This window comes from Coturnix japonica, unplaced genomic scaffold, assembly GCF_054131305.1.
Source record: "Coturnix japonica strain WE unplaced genomic scaffold, WE-NBRP24 Scf078, whole genome shotgun sequence".
Classification (NCBI taxonomy): Eukaryota; Metazoa; Chordata; class Aves; order Galliformes; family Phasianidae; genus Coturnix; species Coturnix japonica.
The window spans coordinates 506,100-532,875 of record NW_028188981.1 but is presented as its reverse complement, the minus strand read 5'-3'; the positions used below and the strand labels follow the sequence as shown (position 1 = coordinate 532,875).

The 26,776-nt window shown below is 47.1% G+C and overlaps 3 protein-coding genes across 5 annotated transcripts; 2 read left to right on the top strand and 1 right to left on the bottom strand.

The window, feature by feature from the left end:
* Positions 1 to 672: 672 nt before the first annotated feature.
* LOC116653889 (uncharacterized) lies at positions 673 to 16,685 on the bottom strand. The gene is made up of 9 exons (XM_085534213.1): positions 16,622 to 16,685; positions 16,382 to 16,473; positions 15,536 to 15,710; positions 13,767 to 14,329; positions 10,723 to 10,805; positions 9,749 to 9,859; positions 5,491 to 5,683; positions 2,697 to 2,906; positions 673 to 2,438 (listed from the first exon to the last, which is right to left on the bottom strand). The coding sequence occupies exons 1-5, from the start codon at positions 16,683 to 16,685 to the stop codon at positions 10,743 to 10,745; spliced, it is 957 nt and encodes a 318-aa protein (XP_085390339.1). The 3' UTR covers positions 673 to 2,438; positions 2,697 to 2,906; positions 5,491 to 5,683; positions 9,749 to 9,859; positions 10,723 to 10,742.
* On the top strand, positions 14,172 to 26,776 carry LOC146751552 (uncharacterized). Of its 3 annotated transcripts, XM_085534179.1 has the most exons (6): positions 14,177 to 14,310; positions 16,384 to 16,538; positions 16,824 to 16,906; positions 17,077 to 17,203; positions 17,790 to 17,900; positions 18,009 to 26,776. In XM_085534179.1, the coding sequence occupies exons 3-6, from the start codon at positions 16,883 to 16,885 to the stop codon at positions 19,676 to 19,678; spliced, it is 1,932 nt and encodes a 643-aa protein (XP_085390305.1). In that variant the 5' UTR covers positions 14,177 to 14,310; positions 16,384 to 16,538; positions 16,824 to 16,882; the 3' UTR covers positions 19,679 to 26,776. The 3 variants fall into 3 exon arrangements, with proteins under 3 accessions (XP_085390304.1, XP_085390305.1, XP_085390306.1); XM_085534178.1 differs by lacking the exon at positions 16,384 to 16,538 and having other exon boundaries at positions 14,172 to 14,310; XM_085534180.1 differs by lacking the exons at positions 14,177 to 14,310; positions 16,384 to 16,538 and adding an exon at positions 14,317 to 15,372.
* LOC107318439 (olfactory receptor 10AG1-like) lies at positions 24,358 to 26,776 on the top strand. Its single transcript, XM_015872246.3, has one exon. The coding sequence runs from the start codon at positions 24,358 to 24,360 to the stop codon at positions 25,318 to 25,320; it is 963 nt and encodes a 320-aa protein (XP_015727732.2). The 3' UTR covers positions 25,321 to 26,776.

Genomic DNA, 26,776 nt, shown 5'->3' with positions numbered 1-26,776 from the left:
GTAAAGTGGGAGTCTACTATAAGCCACCCAGCCAGGAGGACGATACCAATTAATTATTATTTAAGGAATTAAGGAATTAATGTCTAGAACAGCATCGCTTGCCCTAGGCACTGTAGTCCATCAGTGCTGGTCACTTGTTAAGAGGCATCACCTAAGAGCACAGGTGCAGGTAATTTCCAAGTGTTGCAAATCAAGAAGAGGGGCAAAAGTGCAGCTCCTCTGAGCAGAGAATTTCATCCCAGTTTCCAAGAAGAACAAGAAAGAAGACCTTTGTAATTACTACCCTTTGAGGCAAAGTCTACCCTGTCAGTTCGTGCAGAAAGATCCTTCCCCAGACGTTCTTTCTGTGGGTCATTCAACATGCACATGAATGAAGGCAGAGGTGACCAGATTCACAGCCCCTCCAGTTAGATAATGGTGTACGAACACTCAAGGTTCACACAGAGGTGTTAAAAATCATCAACTTCATTAGGAGATTTCAACAAAACCATTATCCTACCCATTTCCACTCTCTTATAATTTTATCTGTGCAAGCTATGTGGTTTATAGGAACTTCAATTATGCCTTGAGTTAGTAAAAACAATCAGAGGGGAAAAAAAAAAAAAAAAGAATTAAAAGAAGAAGAAGAAAAAGAAGAAGTGACTTGCGGAATCAAACTCCATAACCACAAAGTAGTTATAAAGCAGGTATGTTTAATGAGTGATGCACATACACCCTGGTGCAAGTGGAATAGCTCCACCTCACTTGCACACAATTAGAAAAAAGCACGCAACAGATATAGGCTGAACTAAGACATAATCAATAGTTTGCAGGAATTTGGATACATATTCATTGCATTCCTGAGACGCCATTAGCATGCAGTCCCTCTCCCCTTGCGCATGCATAGTGAGTTGTGGGGGTGGTCGTGGCATGAAGGCTCATCATCTTCCTCACTGTAAACTTTCGACTCTGCGGGAGGGGCACCCCCCAACCTGGTTCCAGCTTGCCCTGTGGACATCTAATCACCACACTGTTCTTGGGCTGTTCCACCCTTATCTTCATGGCCTTCATCCCCTTGTTTTTTCAAACTTAGTGTCTGCAATCCCCCTTTCTCTTCCCCCCCCCCCCCCTTAACATAAAGTATCTGTAACTACCCTTTGCCTTAGTGTCTGTGAGGCCCCCTTTGCCCTTCTATAGCAAAGTGTTCCCTTTTCATCTATTATGGGGTCCTTTTTAACTCTTCAGTTCCCCCCTTTTCTTTAATCTATCAGGGCTTCCACCTGCTAGATCATTTTTATTCTTTCTTGACATGTCCTGAAATAAGCCCCACTCTCTACCTTTTGTCTTAGCTCATGCCTCTCCCATACCTCATAATCCCTTCTGGTATCCTGGCACAGACATAAAGAACATCTTATGACAACACAAGTAAAACACACCAAGAGTAGCAAGGTGATGCAGACTAAGAAAAGCTGTTTTAGTCATCCTAAATTTGGCAACTAGTAAGTTTATCCCATAGTCCAGAGAAAACCATTCCCCAATCGGTGTTATCCCTCCCTACTCCATGTTGCAGTGCAGTCCTCTTGGACAGTCCATCAGGCATCTGCAGCAGCACTCTCAATTGTTTCTAAGGTTACAGAAATTTTCATACAGCGATAACCCCCTTTTCTTGGGAGTTCTGTGAAATCAATTTGCCATTGTTGCCCTGAAAGGCCCTTTCCCATTAGATCCACTTGTGCCCTGTTCCTGGTACTGGGATCATGCTTTGTAGTGTTGGTTTGCCCAATATATTCCCTTATCTTCCCTTATAACCAATTTCCATAAAATACAAAAGGGCATAACAGCGTGTCAATCTGGGTGTGCACCCATCTGTCAGCTTGCTCTCTTCCCTTCTAAATCTTTAATTGGACTCCTGTCCCCTTCAGAATATTTTAAAGGTTTTGACTTGGGTTCAGGGATTTTAAGTTTACCGTCTCAAATTGAAGCCCTTTTTAAATGCCTGTTCTGCCACCTGATCTATCATCTTATTTCCTGTTTCCTGTACAGTGTTACATTTCTGTTGTCCTTTACAACCTATAATAGCCATTGGTAGATTTACATCATGCTGTTTTCTTTGTGTGTGAGACATCCTTACTCTTTTCAGATGGTACTGTGAGCGTGTGGCACCCCAAACACATATTTAGCATCTGTCCATATAATTAAGGCTCTTGTCAAGGCAGTTATTTCAGCCTTCTGAGGGGAAGTCCCCACAGCTGGTGGCTGTGCTTCGATTACCTGGTCAGTAGCAGTTACTGCATGTCCTGCCTTACAGTCTCCTTGTCTCATAAAACTGCAGCTGCTGGTAAAACAGGTGTCTTCTGCATCTTCTAAGGGTTCGTCCTTCAGGTCTGACCAACCGGCTGGAATGTGCAGCTTCAGTTGTTTCAAAGCAGTCACATAATACTGGTTCTCCGGGAGTTCCGCTAAGGAATATTGTCAATATTGGGTTGACAATATTAGTTACAATTATTTCTACATCACCCTGCTCTACCAGGATGGCTTGGTATTTTGAGAATCTTTGGGGTGAGAACCAATGTTCCCCTTTTTGTCACCAATACAGTAAACACTGTATGAGATATTAAAACTGGTATCCTTAGGCCCAGTGTAGATTTATGGGCTTCTTGAATATTAAGCACCAGTGCAGCCACCACCCTCAGGCACCCTGGCCATCCCTTACTCACTTCAAGCTGTTTGAAGTTTAACATCAGTCCGTAGCTGTGTATCCATGGTCAGCACCCTCCTGTCATTCCTGGTAACATATGGAGTTCCTTGGCAGTCTGTGGCTCAGGGGTTTGGCTGCTGGCTCCTTTCCTGGTAGTCCTTAAGGTTCAAAGTCCAGCTGTAATCTCATATCCCAAATACGTCACTTGCTGCTGAGTTATTTGTGCTTTCTGTAAACCAAGAAACTCAGTAAACTCTCAGTCTATTGTACACAGTTCTCTTGTTGCTGTGGCATCCGTGTACTGCAGTAAAGTTCCACCCCAGGATGGAGGATCCCAGGTCTCAGGTTCACGAGTTGACCAGTTCTCAAAAATCATTCAGCTGTTCTCACAACCCTGGGTAACACTGTCCAGGTTAACTGAGTCTCTTCTCCCTCTATTAGGGCTTTCCTATTCAAAGGCAAATAACCTTAGGCTTCCTTTGGCCAAACCAGGCAGAAGAGACATCACTCAAATCAAGAAGGTAAACTCCACCTATTCATTCCTTAACTTGGTTAATAAAGTGCATGGATTTGCCATCACTGAGTGTATCCATTCAACGATTCTATTACTTCCCCTCAAGTCTTCTACCAAACTAAAGCACTTGCTATCTGAAAATTTGGGAAAATTGGCAAAATTGGAGTTTTGTACTTGGATTCCCATTCAATTAGTAATTCAAACTCAAAAAGAAAATTATTATTAATTTTATCCTTCTACAGTCACATATCCTCAAAGGGCACTGCTTTACCCTGACTGGGTGAGCTCTTGCTTTTAACTTCTATTTAGGGCTTCATGTTTGGCCCTGATGCCCACACCACTAAGTGTCTTATTTGAGATTGCTGTGACTCCTGGGAGTACAACATTGCTTTTCCCATTTTGTGCTAAAGCCAAACTTACAATTTTTAATCAGTTAATATTGTTTGACCCTTAGATCCAGTTTTATTAAATTTCTTGAGAGGGTAACCTGGCATGTACAAGAATTTCTGTATTCCTACTTGTTTTCTTAGCTTATATTTAATTAATCCCAACAGTAAGCCTTTTCTTGTTGGGCAGTAGCTTCTACTACTGTTACAAAACCATCCATCAGAAAATGAACTACTTTATCCTGCTTCCCTAGCTGCAATTTCATCAGTGTATCTGCTAGGGTAAACTTCCCAAGTTCTCATCATTCAGCTCTGCAATCAGTGACAATTCCTTCTCACTCAGCTTGGTAGGATTTCTCTACCAGTGTCCCATTGCAGTTTGCACACTGCTCTCATTCCAGTGGGGCAGAGCCCTCCCTGGGCTCTTCCAGCCCCCCTCCCTCCCCTTCTTCCTGAGGAGTCCCTGGGTCCTACAGCCCTACTCTAGCACCACAACAGTAACAGCTGTTATTATTCTCATTTCCCTGAATATCTGTTCCTCAATCAGGTGTTTTTTTTGTTTGTCTTTTTGCTTGTTTTTTCTTCATATTGTACACCTCTCTTCAGACCTGACATCCCTGTTATTATCCTTGCCTTTCTCAGCCTGTGTCCTTCCCAAAATTTCTCACTTTCCAAACTCTCATCATTACATTTCACCTCCTCTCCAGAGCTGTCCAGGGCTGCCCAGATTTAGGATTTCCCAGATCTCTGCACATCAAGGCTAATCTCACTACCAGTGCCCTGTCCTCTCCACCTCCCCCTTTGCTGTTTACAGCAGCAGTCTCTGACCCCAGCTCTCTCTCCCACTCTGGGAGTTCTGCCTGCAGGGGAATGGTGCAGGGGGGTTGCTCTCATGCCAGCACAGATAAACTCACTTTAACCCTTTTTCCTTTGTACACTATTCTACTATTTGTACCTTCATTTACACTTCCATATACCCTCAATTATACTTCTGTATACCATTACCAACTACACTTTCTTATATCATCAAAACAGTTTGTCCCATTCCCTTCAAAACCCACAAATCAAAAAACATGGTTCTTCAGTTTCCGTAAACACCCTTATAACTTTCCCTTATAACCCTTATAACTTTCCCTTAGCAATCCGTATCTCTTGGTTATAAACATCTCACCACAGAACCAGCACTGATTGACCCACCTCCCCTACACCTCTTCCCAAGCAGAACACAATATCACATAAATGGGTTGATACTCATTGCACACAGACATACCTCTATATGTTCATTGTCCCTATCCTCCAGCTTGTACACCAACCACCACTGATTACAATATTTAATCAGAGTTTTCCAGCTCAGGGTTCTTCCTGGTTCCCCAGCAATATTTCACCAATGTGCCAGTATACACCCCAGGGGTGTGCGCTTAGGGACCCCCCATCATAACTTAATCTAAAGCACCGTACTATTTTACAAGTAGCAATACCTCCTGCCAGCTAACCCCATATGCGTTTTACGATTATGTGCTTTACAATAACTAATAACAGAATTACAATATATCATTTGTTAAGCTTAACTGAAGATGTTAAGAACACCGGTGCTAGTTGTTGACTTAGGTCACCTATATAGACAACACTGAACGATACCAGTTATCCCAGGATTACCCAAATCACCCTGTAGGAGAGAGCAGACAAGCTCTGCCCTGTTAGCAATCACCTGAGGGTGAGCAAGAGCTCTTTTACCATGCATACTACTTAACAGTCCCTTCGTAGGCACTCCCTAGGGAGTCTTCCTAACCCAGCTGGCAACCTAAACCCGTGAGCTCATGTTCCTGGGGGGGGTGGGGGGGGGAGCACGCTGACTCCTCTGTGCCCTGCGTAGGACGCCTCCTCACGACTTATGGGTGCCCTGTTTCAAATACCTCGTCCGCCAATAGATGGCTCTTGTCCTTTTTCACTCTTCAGAAGAGAAATGAAAGGGGGTGGGGAGATCACCAGTCCTGGATCCAGCACCAAGCCTGCTGGGGATGCTCCACATGGCATAGAATGGAAGCAGCAGCACCTTGAAGCAGGGCCAGCAATGGAGTTAGGCCAAACATGACCTCCCACCAGCACCTAGTAATAATACCAAAGGAAGCAAATCAGATATCATCAGCCCCTATTTGGAATTGGAGCTGCCTTCATTCCTGGACACTGGACTATATCCAAATTAAAGGAAGTTGCACCAGGCCCCCTCCTGAAGCTTGACCATTTCGGGGATGTTGATCAGGACTCTTCCAGGAGTGGCTGATATATCAGTCCATTAAGGGGAAGGGACACAGGGCATTATTCCAGCTCACATTAACAGACACTCATCTCATCCCATACACCAACCCATGGTTCAAACATTCTGAGATCTTCTGTGATGGTGGTTAGCAGATGAAGAGAGATGAGAAGACCTATGATTAGAGATAAAAATGCCACAAATGACATCACTAATGTGTTTTTTCAGTCCCTCTGGCAGCACTGTGCAGGCCTCCATTTGCTTTCACTTGAAGGGGCATGCATTACACCTGCAATTGACCGTCCAAGAGTGGAAACACAGCCCTACCATTTGCCATGGGCTGACCCAAGCTACACTGGAACAGGGGGAAACTCCTAAACACCTGCTATACACTGACCACATCATCATGCAGGGCAACACAGTAGAAGTCTGTTGTGGTGTTGTTATTTTCTGTTGTTGGTATTCCACATCAGAACATCATGCAGAACAGTGGCAGCTAAAGAGTTAATGTCCAGGTTCCATGTTACCACCATTTTGAGCATTCTGGGTTCCTGGAGGGGAGGGGTGGCATCCCCAGAGAACTTGGTGCAAAGAGGAAGCAGGGTAGGACTCTGGACCAGATCCCAGCTGCTCTCTGCCTCTGGCCATCTCAGCTCACTGTGGAGAAAAGCACATGCTTTCCTCGCAATATCGTGGCTTGACTCCTACATTGGGTACTCTTCTCTCTCTTGTTCTGTTTGATTTGGTTAGATTTAGTGAAGTACCGTTCCTCCTCAGATCGTTGTCATTGTGTTTTCTCTTTTTTAAAACTATCTGCTCACTCTCTGCCTTTCCCCCTCTCCTGGATAGTGGCTGGTGCTGGCCAGGTCATGGCAAACCCTTTCCTCCTTTTTTTCTTTTCCTGTTGCCTGTGCCCCCTGTCACGGACTTACATCTAGGGGTAATCCCATTACAAAGTTGTTTTTGAGAAAGGGAAGAAAATAATTCAAAACTTCTTAAATGCCAGTTTTGCTGTAAAGCAAAGTCAAGAGACCTGCACAGGTGAATCTGTTCTTATAAATAAAATGGAAAGTTGGATGTCACAGAATCACAGAATGACCCGGGTTGGAAGGGACCTCAAGGATCATGTAGTTCCAACCCCCCTGCCCGGCAGGGCCACCAAACATACCCCTTTACTAGATCAGGTTGCCCAGGGCCCCGTCCAACCTGGCCTTGAACACTTCCAAGGACGGGGCATCCACAACCTCCCTTGGCAGCCTGTTCCAGGGCCTAACCACACTCCTAGTGAAGAACTTCCCCCTAACATCCAACCTAAATCTTCCCTCTTTTAACTTAAAACCATTTCCCCTAGTCCTGCTACTGTCAGTCCTTTCGAAGAGTTTACTCCCCTCCTGGGTGTAGGTTCCCTTCAGATATTGAAAGGCTGCAATGAGGTCACCCTGCAACCTTCTCTTCTCTAGGCTGAACAACTCCCTCAGCCTGTCCTCATAGGGGAGGTGCTCCAGCCCCCTGATCATCTTCGTGGCCCTCCTCTGGACCCTTTCCAAAATCTCCATGTCTTTTTTGTACTGAGGGCTCCACACCTGGACACAGTACTCCAGATGGGGCCTCACAAGAGCCGAGAAGAGTCTTTCCACCGTATCGACCGCACCACTCAGCTTGGTGTCATCAGCAAACTTGCTGAGGGTGCACTCAATTCCCTCATTGATGTCATTAATAAAGATGTTATAGAGCATCGGTCCCAAGACAGACCCTTGAGGGACACCGCTTCTTACCGGCCTCCACCTGGACATAGAGCCATTGACCACCACCCTCTGTCTGTGGCCTTTCAACCAATTGCTTATCCATCAAGTTGTCCACCCATCAAACCCACTTCCCTCTAATTTGGAGATGAGAATGTGGTAAGGGACCATGTCAAAGGCCTTGCTCAGGTCCAGGTAAATGACATCGGTCGCCTTCCCTTCGTCCACCAATGCCGTCACTCCATCACAGAAGGCCACAAGATTAGTTAAGCATGAAATGATGTCATCAGATCCCCATGGATGTGATCAATACAGTAATTGCTCCATCTCCTCCAAGTTGCAAAAAGGAAACACAAGCATTCTTAGGTGCTGTGGGTTTCTGAAGAATGCGTTTTCTGGATTGCAGTCTGACTCTAAACCCCCCTCTATGAAGTGACCTGGAAGAACAATTTCACATCGGGCCCTGAGCAGCAGCAGCCTTTGAATAAATTAAACAGGTTTATGCAGTAGCCCTTGGGCCAGTCCAGACAGGACAAGATGTAAGAAGGGCACTTCACACAGCCACCAGGGAGAATGGCTCCACTTGCAGCCTCTGGCAGAAACCACAGCATTTCCCGGTGTTATATAATTCATCTACGTGCACACTGTCATAACATTTATCCTTGTCCTTTTCTCTATCTCAGTAAAAAACTTTTTCTATACCTAGAAGTTCTACTTCGCAGGTGGTATTTTGTTTTTTTTGTTGTTTTTTTTTCCAGTTTTCTCTTCCAGCCCAAAGGGAAGGGGAGGAATGAGAAAACTACTGCGCGGTGCTGACCTACCTGCTGGGTTAAACCACAACACACTTCTAATTTCTGTTTCCTCTATACACATGCTTATGGATTCGAGATGAGAACTGCTTATAAAGCCCTTCCCACACTCACAGCACTTGTAGGGTATCTCTCTTGTGTGGATACACTAGTGGAGAATGACATGGTAACTCATTTTGAAGCTCTTCCCACACTCAAAGCACTTGTAGGGTCTCTCTCCTGTGTGGATGTGCCAGTATTGGATGAGGTGGTGTATGGGAAATTGGTAATCACAGCCTGAACCTCTGATTAATCAGCTGAGGTGAGAGTCAGGTCATCTGTGGGAGCACAGGTGAGAGTAATTTAGCTGTGCTCCTGAAAGGGGTGGAGCTTGACTCCACCTCCTCTAGAACTCATTTAAGGGCTGACCACCACTAAGGCAGCATCTCTTGGAGGTTGCTTTTTGGTGGAGATTGCCTGAGTGCTTCCCAGCAGACTGAAAGCTTCCATGCAGGTGAGTTTTTCCTGTAAATAACCTTTTGGATATTTACTACCATCTTTACATTATTGGCATCGTACAGATATTTACTACCATCTTTACATTATTGGCACTGCATATGTATGTACTACCATCTTATCATTATTGTCACCATTCATGTGGGAACTGCTTTTGAAGCTCTTTAAACACTCTAAACACTTAAAGGGTTTCCCTCCTGTGTGGATGAGCTTGTGGCAGATGACATAGGAACTTGCTTTGAACCTCTTTCCATAATCAGGACACTGAAAGGGTCTCTCTCCTGTATGAATGCACTGGTGAAGAATGAGGTCAGAAATGATTCTGAAACTCTTTACATACTTGGGACACTTATAGCGTCTGTCTTCAATATGGATGGCCTTGTGGTGTGTGAGATTGGATCTCTGAAGCTCTTTCCACAATCAGAGCACTTGTACAGTTGCTCCTCTGATTTTACACACTAGTTGTTAACAAATCTAGAATAACTTTTAAAACTTTTCCCACATTCAGTGCAACGCTTCTGCTTTTTCTTCTGGCACGCTTGCCTACTCCTGGGCTCTTCAGGACCCCTTTGACCTGTGTTGAAGCCCAGATGGTTCCTTCCTTTCTTTCCAGAATGCTTTCCCAGTGGCTTCTTCAAGCATTCTCCTTGCTCCAGGCCTTTCTGGACATCCCTTCTGGTCTTCCTTAGAGATGCACCCCTGTACCGTCTTTCAGCTACACCAATTTTCCGCAGAGCCTCCTTAAATTTTGTGATCCCAGCCCCCCCTGGATTGTAGCAGAAATCTAGAATTAGCACATGATGCCAACCATATGGCCCATTCACAGATGGGTTTTACAGCCCCAACTGCCTCCTTCCCTCCACCACCTCACCTGGTCTGTGGTCTTCTGGCATGTAATCGGGGCTATGCACATCTGGGATCCAGGGGTCTTCCCCACTTTCAAGAAGGGAGATCACAAGGGGTTTGGAGGCTGGAAGGGGAGCTTCAGGGAAAGAAACAGGAAACAAGAGAGTATTTCCATTATTCTGGCACAGTGCCTGTTCAACAACTCCACTCTGTGTCCCTCCCCATGGAGAAACCACAATTTGGGCCTGAATGACACTGGGCCCACAGCTTCCTTTGGAGCAAAGAATGCTTTTACATCTCTCAAAATTATGAGGGGATATTTTCCTTAAAATTAGCTTTACAACAACTTGTTTATTTTCTTACAATCTACCCTTGACCAAGGCATCAAAATGCTGATGGCAATTGAATGGGCAATTCTAAATTTTAAAGGAGAAACCAGGGAGTCGTCAGTTGGAGCTGGTGGACCATGCAGTGCACCAACACAAGGCCTGTTTTTCTCCCTCCTGGCTGATGCCAGATTGCCAGCACTGACTCTGGGGCTTTTATTGGAGTGATGAGAATGCTGAGCCCTCCTAAAAATCATGCTTCTTTGTGTTTCTTTTGTTGCTGATGGAGTTATCAATATATAACTGCATGGCAATTATTCAAGGCTCCATTTGCAGAGTCTCATTCTGCACAGACAACGGAGCACTAATGAGGAAGAAAGGCATCAAAGCCCTCACCCAGCAAGGCCACACACTGGTACATGTCCACCATCACATCCCAATACAGCGCTCACTCCTCCCTGCTGAAACAGCCACCTCTGAAAAGCTCACAGGCTCCTACAAGCAAAGAGGCTCCTTGCTGGGAACAGACAGGACCCAGACAAGCAGCTCACACAGGACAGAAACTCCCATCCCAGCCTCTTCTCTGTCCCCAGCACACACACACGCTAGCCAAGGGAACCTCCCTCTCCCTCTGCATTCACATCCCTCACCCCCTGGCCTCTCCAGCCCCTACCTCAGCTGGTTGTGCTGTGGCTATTTGCTGCTCTCTTGCAGGCTGGGATGATCATGGCTGGGAGGCAGAAATTGAACTGGAGCCTGCAAGGACAAAAGAAATATCAGGGGAGCTGTGAGGGAACGCAGCAGTCCCTGTCCCAGTCCACCCCTCACCAGCCCTTCTTCATGCCCTGCACAGGAAGACAATGAGCAGCAACCCTGGTAACACTCCGGCTAATGCTGATTACAAATGCAGATGTTGCCCACGGGGTTCCCGAAAGGAAAACTGGGAGCTGCAAGGGTGTGGGTTGGGGAGTGGAAATTCCCCCCTTGGAGACTTCATATTAAGATGTCTCAAAAGGAGACATCGGGGAGTTTAATGCTTCCATCAATCCATGCATGTAGAGCTGCGGAGCGAGGTCATCTTGTGACTCCTGCGGCCAAGAGCAAGAAATGCAGCCCAGCGGCGCTGTGTAACAGAGAGCCAACCCCGCAGCAGAGCACTCTGACTTTTACTTCCTTCCTCGCTGTCCCAGTTCCAACCCCGTCTTGTGCCCCTCTGAATACAACCCGGGCTGCAACACGCCTGGGAACCTGGGATGGGGGCTGTGTTTTGTTACATTAATGAAGCATCGCTTTCTGCCAGCTCTGTTTGCTTCCTTTGGTGGGGACATTCGCACATCCTTGTGGTCAGGCATCCCTACGTTGCTGTCCTGGCGTTCCTTTCACTCCTCTCACCCACGAGTATGTCTCAGCAAGAGGCAATCTGTGGTATAACACCAGAGATTGTTCTGTGTTGAACAGAACTCTTCCAATGGAATAGAGCTGTGAGAAGGAGCTTTACCCAGAAGCTGTTGTGAGGATTCGAACCTTCCTCAGATCCTTGACTAAGTATCCTAATAAGTTCTGTTGTCATGGTTTTGTGATTTTTGCTGTTGGTATTCCACATCATAACATCATGTGGAGCACACAGAAGAACAACTACATGTCCCAGAGGACCTCACCGACACCTTTCTCACCAGACATCAATATAAACAGACTGTTTGGTGATTCTGTGCTATGGCTGTCTTCTCACCACAAGCTGCACATCTATCCACTAAATGGCAGCACCACTTATATGAAAAGTTGTCCTGGAGAATCATGTGGCACTGCACAAATGGACCGCTGCGCAGGGGGGTACCTGTGCCATCAGCAGCAGTGGTTGTTGTGGATACATTCCTGATTTTTCCAACATGGAATTCCTATGATGATACAGACAGAGACTCAAATTGTTCCAATCAACTCACTAAGGACAACTGGACCATGTCTCAGTTCTCCAGCAGCTGTGGCTGCCCTGGTTCAGCCCAATCTACATCGCACCCCTCATTGGAGGAGTTGAGGAACCTGACTCAGAAAGGGCAGAGCTGTGCTGAGGAGCTTTGCAGTCTCCCACAGCTGTTGTGAGACAGATAAAGGATGAAAACAGATTTAGTTCTGAAAAAGGGAAGGCTATTGCTTGTGGGGTGTTGGGCCAGAAAGGGATACAACAGTGAAGGAAAGGGGGTGCCTCAACTCCTTTACCTTTGTGACTTGTCCTTTGAAAGTGGCAATGTGAAAAAGCACAAGTATTATATATTTGAGCAGCATATTTTAGGAATATAGTCATTGAATAATGTGATTCATTCTTACTTGCAAAACTACAGTTTTTTAGATGCTGCAAATACTGTGGGTATAGTATTACAGACTAGAAAAGATGCTGTAAGGCTATTCTGTTTTGATAAGTGACCCTCAACAGAAGAACAGCAGGCTTATCAAACATCAAAGAAGCCAGGGCCTCTACACACTTGTCTCACTTCCAGAGTAGGCAGGGATGCAACAGGCGCACATCAAGATACCCTCCTTAGTCCTCCTTCCAAACTTAGATCTCTCCATGGATGAGCAGAAACAATAGCCGAGTGCTGAGCGAGCAAATGTTGCAATTTTGGTAAATGTAAATTACTTACAGTTGGCATTCTCTTACTGAGCATGCATGAGTGAAGAAAGTTCATCTAGAACAATGGAAGACCACTGGAGGAAGTCACACTGTTGGTTGTGCTGTCATGATGATAAAATGATGTTAGATGGTAAAACAGACCACGGAATAGAAGGCTGGAGACCTTGTAAATCACCACCTGCTATAGGCGAGTATATGTTAATTGTCTCATACACAATGAATATGTATTATTTGCAGAAATATAAGGGAATCTGAATTCTGTCATCGCTGAAGAAGCACATATGGAGGAAGTATCTGCAGTGCTTCCAGGCACTGTAATAAACATTCCCACTTTATAACTTCATGTGGGGTATAGAGTTTGATTCAGCATGAGTGATTGTAGTCTGTACTTATTTATGTACATATAAAATCACACACCAAGGTGTGGGTTATGAAGGCAGTGAGGTTGTTTGCTTACCAACGGAAACAACAAAATGCTGTGTGCCACACTGCCCAAGCCCTCCTGCCACCTGGGAGAAGGTGCAAGGCCTGGAGAATAAAGATCAGTCCCCAGAAGGAACGGGGCTGCCTGGCCAAGAAAGGACTGGTCAGCACAGGAGCGAGTGTAGCCTGTATATATAACTATATGTACACAGGCCTTCCTTAAGGAAGTCGGTTAAGTTGTTTCTTACCAATGGAAACAGAACAAAATGCTGTGTGCCACACTGCCCAAGCCCATTGCTGGCTCCCAGGCAGAACACGAACGTCAGACGTTCACTGTGCATGTTGCAAATCTGACCAAAGTACTTTGGCTGTAAGGCCGTGACGGGACATCTTAGCACAGCAGCTCAGCACGGCTGAGTAGCAGCCCAATGAGCTCAGTGATCCTGGCACACTGCGCTTCCTTGTCTCTCACTGGGACGTTCACAGGATGACCCAGGTTGGAAGGGACCTCAAGGATCACGAAGCTCCAACCCCCTGCCTGGCAGGGTCACCAAACTTCCACGTTTTACTAGATCAGGGTGCCCAGGGCCCCATCCAACACGGCCGTGAACACCCCCGGGGACGGAGCATCCACAACCTCCCTGGGCAGCCTGTTCCAGGACCCTCACCGCTCTCCTAGAGAAGAACTTCCCCCTGACGAACTCGAACACGAAGCAGCCTCCCCATGTCATCCTCGGGATCGCTGACCCAGACGGCAGCCGCGTCCACCCGGCACGGCAAGGCACAGCACGGCACGGTTCTCTCGCACACACCCAGCCCAGCCCGTCCTGCCGCAGCCCCGAGCCCAGCGCCATCATGGCGGCAGCTCCGCCCCGCCCAGCGGAACGGCCCCGGCAGTCGTTGCAGCCCAACGGAGCCCGGAACTCTTCTTCCGTAACGGCCACGGAAGTCGTGCCTTCCGGCGGACGGGACTCGGCTTTTGCTGCGCTCCGCTGCTGTGTGTCCGCAGCGCCGCGCTCTGCTCTGTCCGGTTCCGCTTCCCTCTCTTCCCCTCTCCTCCCCGCTGTATGGAACATCAGCAGGGCTCTGCTGGCTGCTGCCGTCTGCGCTGAGACTGCGCTGAGACACACACTGCAGCCTCCCTGTTTCTCCGGGTGCTGGGATCGGCGTTGGAGCTGAATGTCCGTCCCCAGGGCTGTCCATTCCAGACAGGTACGTTCTCCAGGACAATCTGGAATTGCAGAGTGATTGTTTGACACACGTTTCTCACCCGGCAGCCAGACATTTGGCACACAACATTTTCTTCCATTTCCTCTTGATGTGCAGAAATCAAACTCCATAACAAAGTAATTATAAAGCAGGTATGTTTAATGAGTGATGCACATACACCCTGGTGCGAGGGGGATAGCTCCACCTCACTTGCACACCATAGGGCAAAAGTTTGGTACATATATAGGCAGAACTGATACATAATCAATGATTTTACCAGAGTTTGTATATGTATTCATTATATTTCTGAGAACCACTTAGCATACAGTCCTTCCCCTTGTGCAGACGTGGTGAGCAGTTGTGGTCTTCACCTGGTGGTCTTGGGATGAAGGCTTATCATCTTCCTCACTGCAAACTTCTGACCCTGTGGGAGGGGTAGCCCTGAACCAGTTCTAACTTGCCTTGTGGGCATCTTATCACTTACTTACTAAATGTCCTTGAGCTGTTCTCAAAACACTTGTCTTTATGTCCTCCACTTCCCAACCCCCCCACCCCACCCCACCCCACATTGTCCTAATCCCAGGTTATTGCCATCCCCATTCTTTTAGCAGCCTCCACATATTTGCTTCTGTAAAGTCTCTTTACCCTTCATTTCTGTGAACCATCTTTTACTCTTCATTCTGGTAGTCTTAATTCTTTGCTGCCTGAACTGCATGCTCAGCTTCCCCAAACCGAGTTGGGTCGGCCCTGACACTGGTGCTTTGAATTTCTGGAAGAGACATTGTCAGATATCCCAAAGAGCAGTTGGAATTGATATCAACACGTGGGCTGTTGTTATTCATTCACGGATGTAGTGAAATCCGAGGGTCACAGCGTGAATCAATGAGTGAGCTACGAGAGTATGTGAGTGCCTGAAGGCGGGGGGGGGGGGGATTTGAATCCACCCTACTTCCGTGCAGACTGAGGCTGCGGGGGTTTCCGCCCCTTCCTCTGCAGTAGGACTGTACGAGCGCGCCTGATCGCTTTGTTCACCGCGTCCCTTTCTCCAAGCTGTTACCGGGAGGAGTGAGTTAATTCCTTTTGATATCTTTTCTCATAGCGCCGATTTCTCAAATAAAGGCTCTGTCAATGCCCTCATTTGCCCTAGAACGGATCATCCTTTTCCTGGTGCACGTGGGGGGCTGATGCCTTCTGGGCAATCTTTGTTCTGACTTCAGGCCTACATTACTTTGGGGGTGGACAGGGGCAGTGGGAAGCTGTTTTCTGTTTCCTGCTGTGATCCTTTCCGTGCTGTCACTGACAGTGCAGGAGGAGAAATACTCCTTCACCGTGATCCTTTCCGTGCTGTCACTGACAGAGCAGGAGATGAAATACTCCTTCACCGTGACCTCATTTCTGGATTGCTGCAATTAAAGAATAATACTGGGGTGCTGATTGGGAATGGTGATGCTGGGAATGCGAGGGGTAATGCTTTTTTTCCCTTCTGTTTTTTATTTCCCTTTTCAAGAATGATTGCTTCCCTTTGAGAGATTTGTTTGCAATTCTTTACATTTATTTTCCTTTCCATTAGTTTCCGTTCCCTATTCTTCCTATTTATTTTTGTACTCCTTGGCTTCATATACAACTTCCAAACCTGTCATTTTCCAGATAACACCTCTCCCCTCTCATTCGTGTATGGCCTCTAAAGACTTTGCCAAAAAGATGGATGCAACTGCAATATAAAGTCCCAAGGCAGAAGCAGGACAATATTTATGGATATAATTGATATGCTTAACTGACTTAATAATGATTTAACATAACTGGAAATGTCTGAATGCTCTCTGTTATATACTGCATATAGGGTAGGGTTAAACACACACCTACAGAAGGGGTTCGAGTTAAGTGATGAGAGTGGTCTCCCTTGCTGTCCAAACTGTTTGAACCCCTGTGATAAAGAGCCTTGGTGAGCCTGGATCCATTATAAATCCTAGGCTTGAACAAGGGATAATGTCTAAGTGATCATATGTGCACAGTCCCTCTAAGATAGAACCTTAGAGAAGCTCTGAAAGCTCCAGAGTAACCACGAGTGTCTTACAGAAGATCTGTATTGAGGAGTCTTGACATCAAGCTGCGAGGGATCTGTGTGCAGGTGTGAGCTCCAGAGGCATCTGTGCTTGACAGGCAATCCTGTGGTGCAGTCCACAGCTGATCAGGAGAGCTGGAGGGGCGCTTGAGCTGCTCCCTGTTTTGGGGTAAGATGACTGACTCCTTGCCATGCTTTGTCTTAAGTCCCAGGCTCAGTTAGCCCTGAGCTGTAGAACTGAATTTCAGCTACCAGTTTTTTCAGCCTCGCAATTTGAGACAGCTTTGTGATGTTTCATCTCTTTGAGCCAGAGCATTGCCAGTGCTGCTCCTCGTTGTCTTCCTGTGCAAGGCCTGTTGTGCCATCATCTCCAGAAGGACTGTGGAGGGCTGGACTGGGACAGGGACTGATGCATTCCCTCACAGCTTCCCTGCCATTTCTCTTGTCCCTGCAGGCAGCAGTTCAACTTCTGTCTTCCAGCGGTGATCATCCCAGCCTGCAGGAGTGCAACAAATGGCCACAGCACATCCAACTGAGGTAGGGCTGGGGGAAGCAGGCAGGAGAGGCCAAGGGGCCAGGGATGTGAATGCAGAGGGAGAGGGAGGTGCCCTCAGCTTGTGTGTGCTAGGGACAGAGAAGCGGCTGGGATAGGAATTTCTGTCCTGTGTGAACTGCTTCTGTAAGCCTTGGCTGTTTTTTGCTTGCAGGAGCCCGTGAGCTTTGAGGACGTGGCTGTGTATTTCAGCAGGGAGGAGTGGGCACTGCTGGACCTTGCACAGCAAACGTTGTACCGGGACGTGATGCTGGAGACGTACCAGTGTGTGGCCTTGCTGGGTGAGGGCTTTGATGCCTTTCTTCCTCATTAGGGCTCCTTTGGCTGTGCAGAATGAGACTCTGCAAATGGAGCCTTGAATAATTGCCATGCAGTTATATGTTGATAACTCCATCAGCAACAAAAGAAACACAAAGAATCATGATTTATAGGAGGGCTCAGCATTCTCATCACTCCAATAAAAGCCCCAGAGTCAGTGCTGGCAATCTGGCATCAGCCAGGAGGGAGAAAAACAGGCCTTGTGTTGGTGCATTGCATGGTCCACCAGCTCCAACTGACGACTCCCTGGTTTCTCCTTTAAAATTTAGAATTGCCCATTCAATTGCCATCAGCATTTTGATGCCTTGGTCATGGGTAGATTGTAAGAAAATAAACAAGTTGTTGTAAAGCTAATTTTAAGGAAAATATCCCCTCATAATTTTGAGAGATGTAAAAGCATTCTTTGCTCCAAAGGAAGCTGTGGGCCCAGTGTCATTCAGGCCCAAATTGTGGTTTCTCCATGGGGAGGGACACAGAGTGGAGTTGTTGAACAGGCACTGTGCCAGAATAATGGAAATACTCTCTTGTTTCCTGTTTCTTTCCCTGAAGCTCCCCTTCCAGCCTCCAAACCCCTTGTGATCTCCCTTCTTGAAGGTGGGGAAGACCCCTGGATCCCAGATGTGCATAGCCCCGATTACATGCCAGAAGACCACAGACCAGGTGAGGTGGTGGAGGGAAGGAGGCAGTTGGGGCTGTAAGAGCTTGTTCTGTGTATGTCTTATTTTGGGCACTGTGTGCTATTTTTGGATTCCCTTTGTCATCTGGCAGCTGATGGGATCAAAAATGCAAAGGAGAGCCTCACTTCCCAGCAGCATATCCATGGAAGAGAGACACTGTATAAGTGCTCCGAGTGTGAAAAGAGCTTGAAAAATAGTTCTGAACTCATAAAACAGCAACATGTCCACACAGGAGAGCAACCAAATAAGTGCCTTGAGTGTGAGAAGAGCTTCAAAAGGAGTTCCAACCTCACGGAACACCATCACATCCATACAGGAGAGAGACCATGTAAGTGTACCAAGTGTGGGAAGAACTTCAAAAGCAGCTATGAATTCAAGCTGCACCAGCGCATTCACAAAGGAGTGAGACCATATAAGTGCTCTGAGTGTGAGAAGAGCTTCAAAAGTAGTTCTGATTGGAAGCACCACCAACGTGTCCACACAGGAGAGAGACCCTGTAAGTGTGGGAAGAACTTCAGAAGCCGAGAGGCCCTCACAAAACACCAGCATGTCCACACAGGAGACAGATCCTACACATGCTCTGACTGTGGGAAGAGCTTCAAATGGAGAACCCACCTCACCATCCACCGGCGCATTCACACAGGAGAAAAACCCTTTAAGTGTCCTGAGTGTGGGAAGGGCTTCAAAAGCAGTTACGAACTGAAGCTGCACCAGCGCCTCCACACAGGAGCAAGACTATATGAGTGCCCTGAATGTGAGAAAAGCTTCAAAAGCAGTTCTGATTTGAAGCACCACCAGAACATCCATACAGGAGAGAAACCCTTTCAGTGTTCTGAGTGTGGGAAGAGCTTCAAAAGGCGTTCTGAACTGATGCTGCATCAGAGCATCCACACAGAAAAGAGACACTGTAAGAGTCCTGGGTGTGGGAGGAGCTTCAAAAGCAGTTCTGATTTGAAATTACATCGGACCTTTCACTTCAGAGACAGACCATTTAAGTGTTCTGAGTGTGATATAAGCTTCAAACGGAGTTCTGCCTTGTCTTCCCATCAACGTATTCACATGGCAAAGAGACTCTTTAAACGTCCTGAGTGTGGGAAGAGCTTCAAAAGGAGTTCCAACCTCACGAAACACCTTCACATCTGCACAGAAGAGAGACCATATAAGTGTGCTGAGTGTGGGAAGAACTTCAGAAGCCAAGTGACCCTTTCAAAACACCAGCATGTCCACACAGGAGACAGATTGTGCAAGTGCTCTGACTGTGGGAAGACCTTCAAATGGAGAACCCACCTCTCCATCCACCGGCGCATCCACACAGGAGAAAAGCCCTTTAAGTGTCCTGAGTGTGGGAAGAGCTTCAAAAGCAGCTCTGAATTAAAGCTGCACCAGCGTGTTCACACAGGAGCAAGACCATATAAGTGCCCTGAATGTGAGAAGAGCTTCAAAAGCAGTTCTGATTCGAAACGCCACCAGCGCATCCATACAGGAGAGAAACCCTTTCAGTGTCCTGAGTGTGGGAAAAGCTTTGGAAGGCGTTCTGAATTGAAGATGCACCAGTGCATTCACACAGGAGTGAGACCATATAAGTGTCCTGAGTGTGGGAATAGCTTCAAAAGGAGTTCTGATTTGAAGCGCCACCAGCTCATCCACACAGGAGAGAAACCCTATAAGTGTCCTGAGTGTGGGAAGAGATTTAGAAGGCGTTCTGAACTGACGCTGCATCAGAGCACCCACACGAAAAAGAGACCCCTTAAGTGTCCTTAGTGTGTGAAAAGCTTGAAAAGGGGTCTGGAGTTGAAGCTACACCAGCACATGCACACAGGAGAGAAGTGTTCTGAGTGTGAGAAGCGCTTTAAGAGCAGTTCTAATCTCAGCACCCTCAAGCACATCCACAACACACAGGCAGGCTGCAGAAGCATCTGGACTTTTGAAAACCTTCAGAAAATGTTCCAGCTTTGTTATCAAACAGAACATCTTCAAAGGAAACAGGGCCTGCAAATGTCACAATCATGAGAAGTGCTTCTGCTGGATCCACAGGCTGATCACCACCTGTGACTTTGTGTGGTTCTGAACCTTACAAATGCCTTGAGTATAGGAAGAGCTCTGGGGCCAAACTAAACCTTCTGTCAGGTGGAACGTTTCTGCTGTGTCTGTATGCAGGGAGATGCCCAGGAACTTCTTTTATCTCCCTCAGAGAATCCCATCTGCTGTGGTACCAGAATATCTGCACTTGGGTGATGTTCAGTACGTGCCTGCACCAGCGAGTTCCCGTGGCAGGAAGTCTTGAGTGTGAGAAGGGCCTTGTGCAGAGCAGAGTTCCTCACACTCTAAGACCACCTTCATCCAGAGCTCGTTCTTCATTAAACATTGCAATCCACAGGACATGTTGGTCCTGGAAATCTGTTTTTTTTTCAGGGCTGTCAGCTCATTTCTCATGGGGAAAAGCCCCCAGCAGAGAGACCCTGAGGATGCTGGAGAGCCCAGGATGAGGGAGGCCCCAACGCTTCTCCTCATGCATGAAAAGTTTGCAAGGGAGCAAGTGGCATCACTGGCAACCTCTGCAGAAGGGACTTAATCCAGGAGCTTCAGATGGCCTTTCCTTGCTGCCTGAAGCAGTTCTCTCACCATGCCTGCTTTCCTCTTCTGCTTTTCCTGCCAGCAGCTTTTCGATGCCATTTGCTAAGGAGAAGTGGCCGGGATGCCTACCTGTGCGACCTGGTGTAGGGAACCTGTTTTGGCAGGGGGGTTGGACTCTGGACTCTGGAGGTCTGTTACAACCCCTATGATTCTGTGATTTTGTTAGAAACTTCTCTTACTGCTTTGCCAGCTGAGGAGAGTACCCAACAACATTACTGTCAAACCAGGTGTGAATGTCAGATTGCCATCTATTGATGCTGTGCTCGTCATCTTTAACAGAAGTTTGTAGCCCACTTCCCCATAATTGTGGTGCTAAGCAGAAAGATAAGGCACCAGAAATTTAACCTTCTCTTTAATGGGGTAAGCTCTTCAGATTTCCCCACCATGGTGATTCTCTGTTTTCTTCTGTAGCACCACACAGGACTGCAAATGGAAATGCTGCAATCAGAGTCTCTAATGCTGTTTCTGCTGTTGTCGCATAGTCTGAGGTCTTTATCTTAGTGTGCCAGGATTTGCTTTGCTCAGACTGACACAAGGTTTTTGTTTCATTTCTGCACATAGATTAGTGCTGAGTGGTTCATGCCAAGGCTAAGGTGCCTTCTCTGTGCTACAGGATTTCTTCTGACTCGGAATGCAGGATGGCCTCACCTCTGACTGTTTTCTGACAGCATTTACCCACACGAATGGTTACTTGCTCTTCAGTTGCACATTTCTGCTCAAAGCAGAGGGAGGTATCTGCCCCCAGAACCCACAGTGCCACCAACCCCTGCAGTGTCCCTGTATAATAGATTGAATCTTGGACCAGAAGGGCTGATGGTCAGAATAATCGTCAGAACCCATGCCCCGAAAAGCACATTGAGAATGCAGAGAGTAAAAAGTATAGGGAGTGGGGCCAGACAGGGCAATGCATCAATGCCAGTGCCACCAAGAAAGGACGGAGGGTCTTAATAACTGGGGGCACCGTGCTGGGGAGCACTGAGGTTCCATTTGCTGCTTGACTGAGCACAGTGTCTGGATCGAGGCTTTGGGTATTTTGATCATGGGCAGGCCTTTGAGAAACCGGGTCTGTGGGCTCCTGATGGATTCTGAGCAAATGGGAAAGGGGAAGGAAGAGGAATTTGATGTGACAGACAGGTTAAGGGATGTTGTCACTGTTGGGGACTGCAGGGAAAAACCTCTGAGTTGTCACATAGGAGCGTGTGAGGACTCCTCAGAGAAGATCCTGTTGCCAGTACCCCATCCAAAATCTTCTTGCGTCCCTCTAGGAGTAACTGCTCCTGTTGCTGTCCTGAAGTGCCTGTAGACCAGTGTGTGTAGCATGGGAAATAGGAAGAACTGTATGTGCGTGCAGTCAAAGGGCCATGATCTCACTGCAATCATGGAGATGTGGTGGGACAGCTCACTTGAGAGAAATGCTGTTGTGGAGGGCTGTGTCCTTTTTAAGAAAGGCAGGCTGGGAAAATGAGGTGAAGAAGTTGCCCTGTACATGAGACAGCAGTTTTGACATTTCTGGGACCTGATTGGAGGTATATTGTGGGCTGGACTACTTGAAGGTATGGGGGGGCCATGAGAGCTAGGCAACATTTAAACAGCACTTCTTCCAAGCTCAGGATTGATGCATCCCAAAGAGTAGGAAGGAGCTCATGGATAAGATCAAAGGGAAAAGGAAGGTTTAGGAAAAGTGGAAAAAGGCCCTGTACTCTTGGGAGGTGAATAGGAGTGTTGTAAGGGCTTGCAGAGAAGCAATGATGAAGACTAAAGCTCATCTAGAGCTGAAGCTGGTGAATGAGATTAAGGATAATAATAAGATGACCTTCCTACTCATTTTAATTCCTCTTTCCTTTTCCTCTTTTTCTATGAAAGCAGTTTAGTAACTCAAACCTTATGTGATACTTTAATAAAACGTACAGCTTAGACAGATACAATTGTGAGAAGGCCAACACATACAGGAGAACCATTTTGTAGAAATCTCCTAAATAAGCTGATCTTTTATTTCATGTATGCGTGAATCTCGAGGGCTATTTTGCATTAATCTAATTGGGGGGAATGTAAATCTGGTTGTCTCTGCCACTCTTCATAGACAGGACGTGACAGCATTGAAAGAACTACAGACGGAACATGGCTGGAAAAAGACCTTAGAAATGATTCTTTCAGCACAAGATGACAGGTCAGCCCTCACCTCCAGTGGTAGTGCTGCGGTGCCAGAGACCTCCATCAGGACTCTGTGATCAGTCTGTGCTGTTGTGTCACGAGGAACAACTGGTGAGACTGCAGAACCATCAAAGTAAGGCAGTGCTAGGGTGAGTGCCAGTGCAGGAGTTGAGGTGACTGTCTGCAGCACCCAGGGAAAAGGAGCTGTACATAGAACAGCCTCTGGTGGAGATGGCCAACAGCACTGGCAAGGCTGGAGGGCCCCAACAGAAAACCAAGCTCTTAGTCTTCTTGGCTGCAGCAGTTGTGTCTGCTGCTGAGGCTCTGGAGGGCACGTGTTTTCCCTGTGACACTGGGGCCTCCTGGCCTCCGTGCAGCCCTGTAGGGGGGCCAGTAGGTGTAGTACCATTCTCCCTCACAGAACACTCCACACTCACATCCCACTGTCTGTGGGAGAGCCTTGAGCCATCTGTGAGGGACAGCACCACCTTTCCCAGAGGCTGCAGCTATGGCTTAGCCCTTCTCTTTCATCAGACAAAACAAAGGCTTTCCTTAACTTCACAGCACCTGCACAGGGCCTTTGCCTGTTTTTAATCATAGCCTCTAGTTATCTGCTCTAACAAAGCTATGGGGAGGCTTTGTTGGTAATGGCCCCACAGGGACCAATAAAAGCTCCAGCACTTTCCAATATTTCTGGACAGCATTTTGACTGCACCTTCATCATTTGGTTACAGCAGTCTTCTCTCAGTCCCTGAAGTTCATGCACACCACAAACGCTGTGGGGCTCATTAACAATGCAGAAAGACCTAACGAGCCGTTTCCCTCAAGTCTTCAAGACCTGAACTGCTCACTAGGGAGGTCTCAGTGTTGTAGAGGTAGGTTTCAAGGATCACTGTCCAAAAACGGAGATGTCATATTTAAGGGTATTTTTTATTACAGCAGACACCAAGATGTCGCTGAGTGCTGCACAACCTGTGTGACACAGATGGCAGCTCTGTCAGGGAGAGGGAGGTACACTGGGATAGCATTGTGAGGATCCAGGAGGGAAATGTAGTCAGTGAGAGCTGATAAAAGGATACTAACTGCAACAAAGACGGGAATTAATGCCAATGGAGGAGAAAGAAACCTATGCAAGAGGAAGGACGCAGAGAGCCTGTTGCTTGTGGCCAGTTGTGCGGTCAGTGCTGGTGCGGCTGGGTGTGTGGGAGGCATGGGAGGGAGCTGAGTCCCCTCCAGGACCCAGGACTACAACCTCAGGATAAGATGCTTCAGTGGATTCTGCTGAATCCCGTCCCCATGGAAGTGTAAAGGACTGTCATACAGAGCCAGGTTCCCTGCATCCCAGGGCTGTGTGCTGGGGCAGGGACTCAGCCGCCAGCCAGGCTCTGTACTCAGCCTGCCTGGGGAGCTGCCCAGGTAGCTGTAGGGAGATGTGTGGGGGGAAGGAGACCCCAGCAGCACAGGGGCGTTTTGCTCCTCAGGTTGATGCATGGGGCTGGGGGTTCAAAGCTGCACTGCATGCTGATGGCTTTTGCATAGGCAAAGAGCACCAAAAATAGGAGTTTCTGCCCCATAGTCAACAGGGTGGTCCTGGCTGCCTTCTTGAGTCTGCCCACTGCACTACATCAGTTGTGGATGGGAATTCTCTAACAGTGATGTTGGTGTTGTTTTATGCACAGAAAATGCCTCAAAGAAATATCCTGAACAATCACACCACTGGACCTGGATTTCTTCTGGGGTTTTCTGATCCCCCTGGGATGCAAGGTGTGTGCTTCACCATCTTGCTGCTCATTTATGCTGCAGTTATCATTGGGAACAGCCTGATTGTGCTGGTTACAGTGCTGGACTTGAGCCTTCACAGCCCTATGTATTTCTTCCTGAGAAACTTGTCTTTCTTGGAGATCTGCTACACATCAGCCACTCTCCCCAAAATGCTGGTGTGTTTCCTGACGGGAGATGTCTGGATCTCCTTCCTTGGCTGTGCTGCCCAGCTTTATTTCTTGTTTTTTCTGGGAAGCACTGAGTGCCTATTGCTGGCCGCCATGGCCTACGACCGCTACGTGGCCATATGTGACCCCCTGCGCTACAGCCTGGTGATGAATGGTTGGTTCTGTGTCAGACTGGTGGTCTGCTCTTGGATGGTTGCCATACCAATGCAAGTGGGCCAGACCTACCAAGTGTTCACCTTGCCCTTCTGTGCATCCCATCACCTCCATCATTTTTTCTGCGATGTTCCCCCTCTGTTGGAACTGGCCTGTGCAGATACTTTCTGGAGCCGTGTGACCCTGAACACTATCATCCTGCTTTTTGCCATCTTTCCTTTTTTCATGATCGTCGTTTCCTACGTTAGAATTATTGGGACGGTTCTGAAGATGCATTCTGCTCCAGGTAGACACAAAGCCTTTTCTACCTGCTCCTCTCACCTGATAGTGCTGACTCTCTTTTATGGCTCAGCCTCGGTTGTGTACTGCAAACACCACTCAATCGACTCTGCAGACACTGACAAATACCTTGCCCTGTTTTACACAATTCTGACCCCCATGTTTAACCCTGTCATCTATGGTATGAGGAATAGGGAATTGAGGATTGCCCTGAGAAAACTCCTATGGCGAAAGTGATAGTGCAGAGTGGGTGAAATATCCCCCAGTAGTTCCAATCAGCATTTGGCAGTTTGTGTGTTGGCATCTGGTATTGGCTCGGACACCTCCAGTTTTGCTGCACTGTCCCACAACCCACTGCATCTTCCAGAAGGATTCAAAGTTTATGTAGTATGGAGAAGGATGTGTAGGGATTCACTGTCACATCATCATAGGGCAGGAAATGAGGGATCCCTGCTCCCCAGTTTTTTGAGGTTTCTACGTCAATTTTGTCTTAGTTACCATTTAATACTGCGTATTATCCTTCCTATGATTGCTCTGTGCCTCATTAATGGTATTCCAGTCAGAATTCTGCAGGGTAAAGAAGAAGGAATTCTCACAGTACCACAGTTGGATACAGCACACAACAATCCAACACCACACATTATCCTACCTGCTCTGAGTGACTGCTATGACAAATGGAGGCCAAAGGCATGGACTCAATGGACACCACTGCCAATTTAGAGGGATGGGGCTCAGATTGTGGGTATGATATCTGTGTGTGTATATTAAAAACCAACAGGAAAGATGATGGCAGTTATTTGGAATGTATGGAAAAGTCTGTAAGTGATATGAAATGAGGGGTGGGTACCATCCTGGGCTAATCTGGGACACTCTGTCCTCAGGAGAAAAGCAGTGCTGGAACTCCTTGATGTTTTTGCTGCTGATCAACGCCATTTCATTTCCTCAGCTTTGTGTGCTGTCCTTTCAGCCATGGGGGCTGATGGATTTGGGATGGGACAGCGCCAGGAGTTGAGCTCAATAACCCAAAGGGATATTTCACACCATATGACATCATGTGGGAAAAAATCTTATTTTGTTTTGTCATGGTTTGGTGGTGTTACTGTCAATATTCCACATTATAACATCATGTGCAGTATGGATTATTGGAAGGTTCATGCTCCAGTTCCATGGAATGGCAGTGTTCTGAGTGCTCAGCTCTCAGAGGAGAACTACATATCCCAGAGGACGTCGTGGCCAGAGATAAATCGCAGTAGTTGGACATAGATACAATCTCGCTCACAGGCTGGAGTTCTCTCTCTCTGTTGGACTCTCAGGGAGTGGGAAACGTTCCAGCCATTTCGCCTAGAGTTCACAGTAGGCCTCTCAGTTTTTGGAGACTATCTCTCTGTTTTGTTTGATTTATTAGCCTCAATCATATTGCATTGTGTTATCTTGTATTCCGATATCATATGTAGTAAAATAAGTTTTCCTCCTTAGATTGCCGCCACTGTTCTTTTTCCCATTCCCCTTTCCCTTCTTTTCTGGGCCAGGGGCCCTATGCGGTGGCTGCCCCCTGTCACAGGTAAACCTAGGTAACCCATGACATGTTTATACATCAATATGCAAATATTGTTATCAGAATTTTATTATTTCCCCACCTGTTTCCCTATTATTTTTTCTACCTTAGTAAATTGTTTTCAACTCATGCCACAAA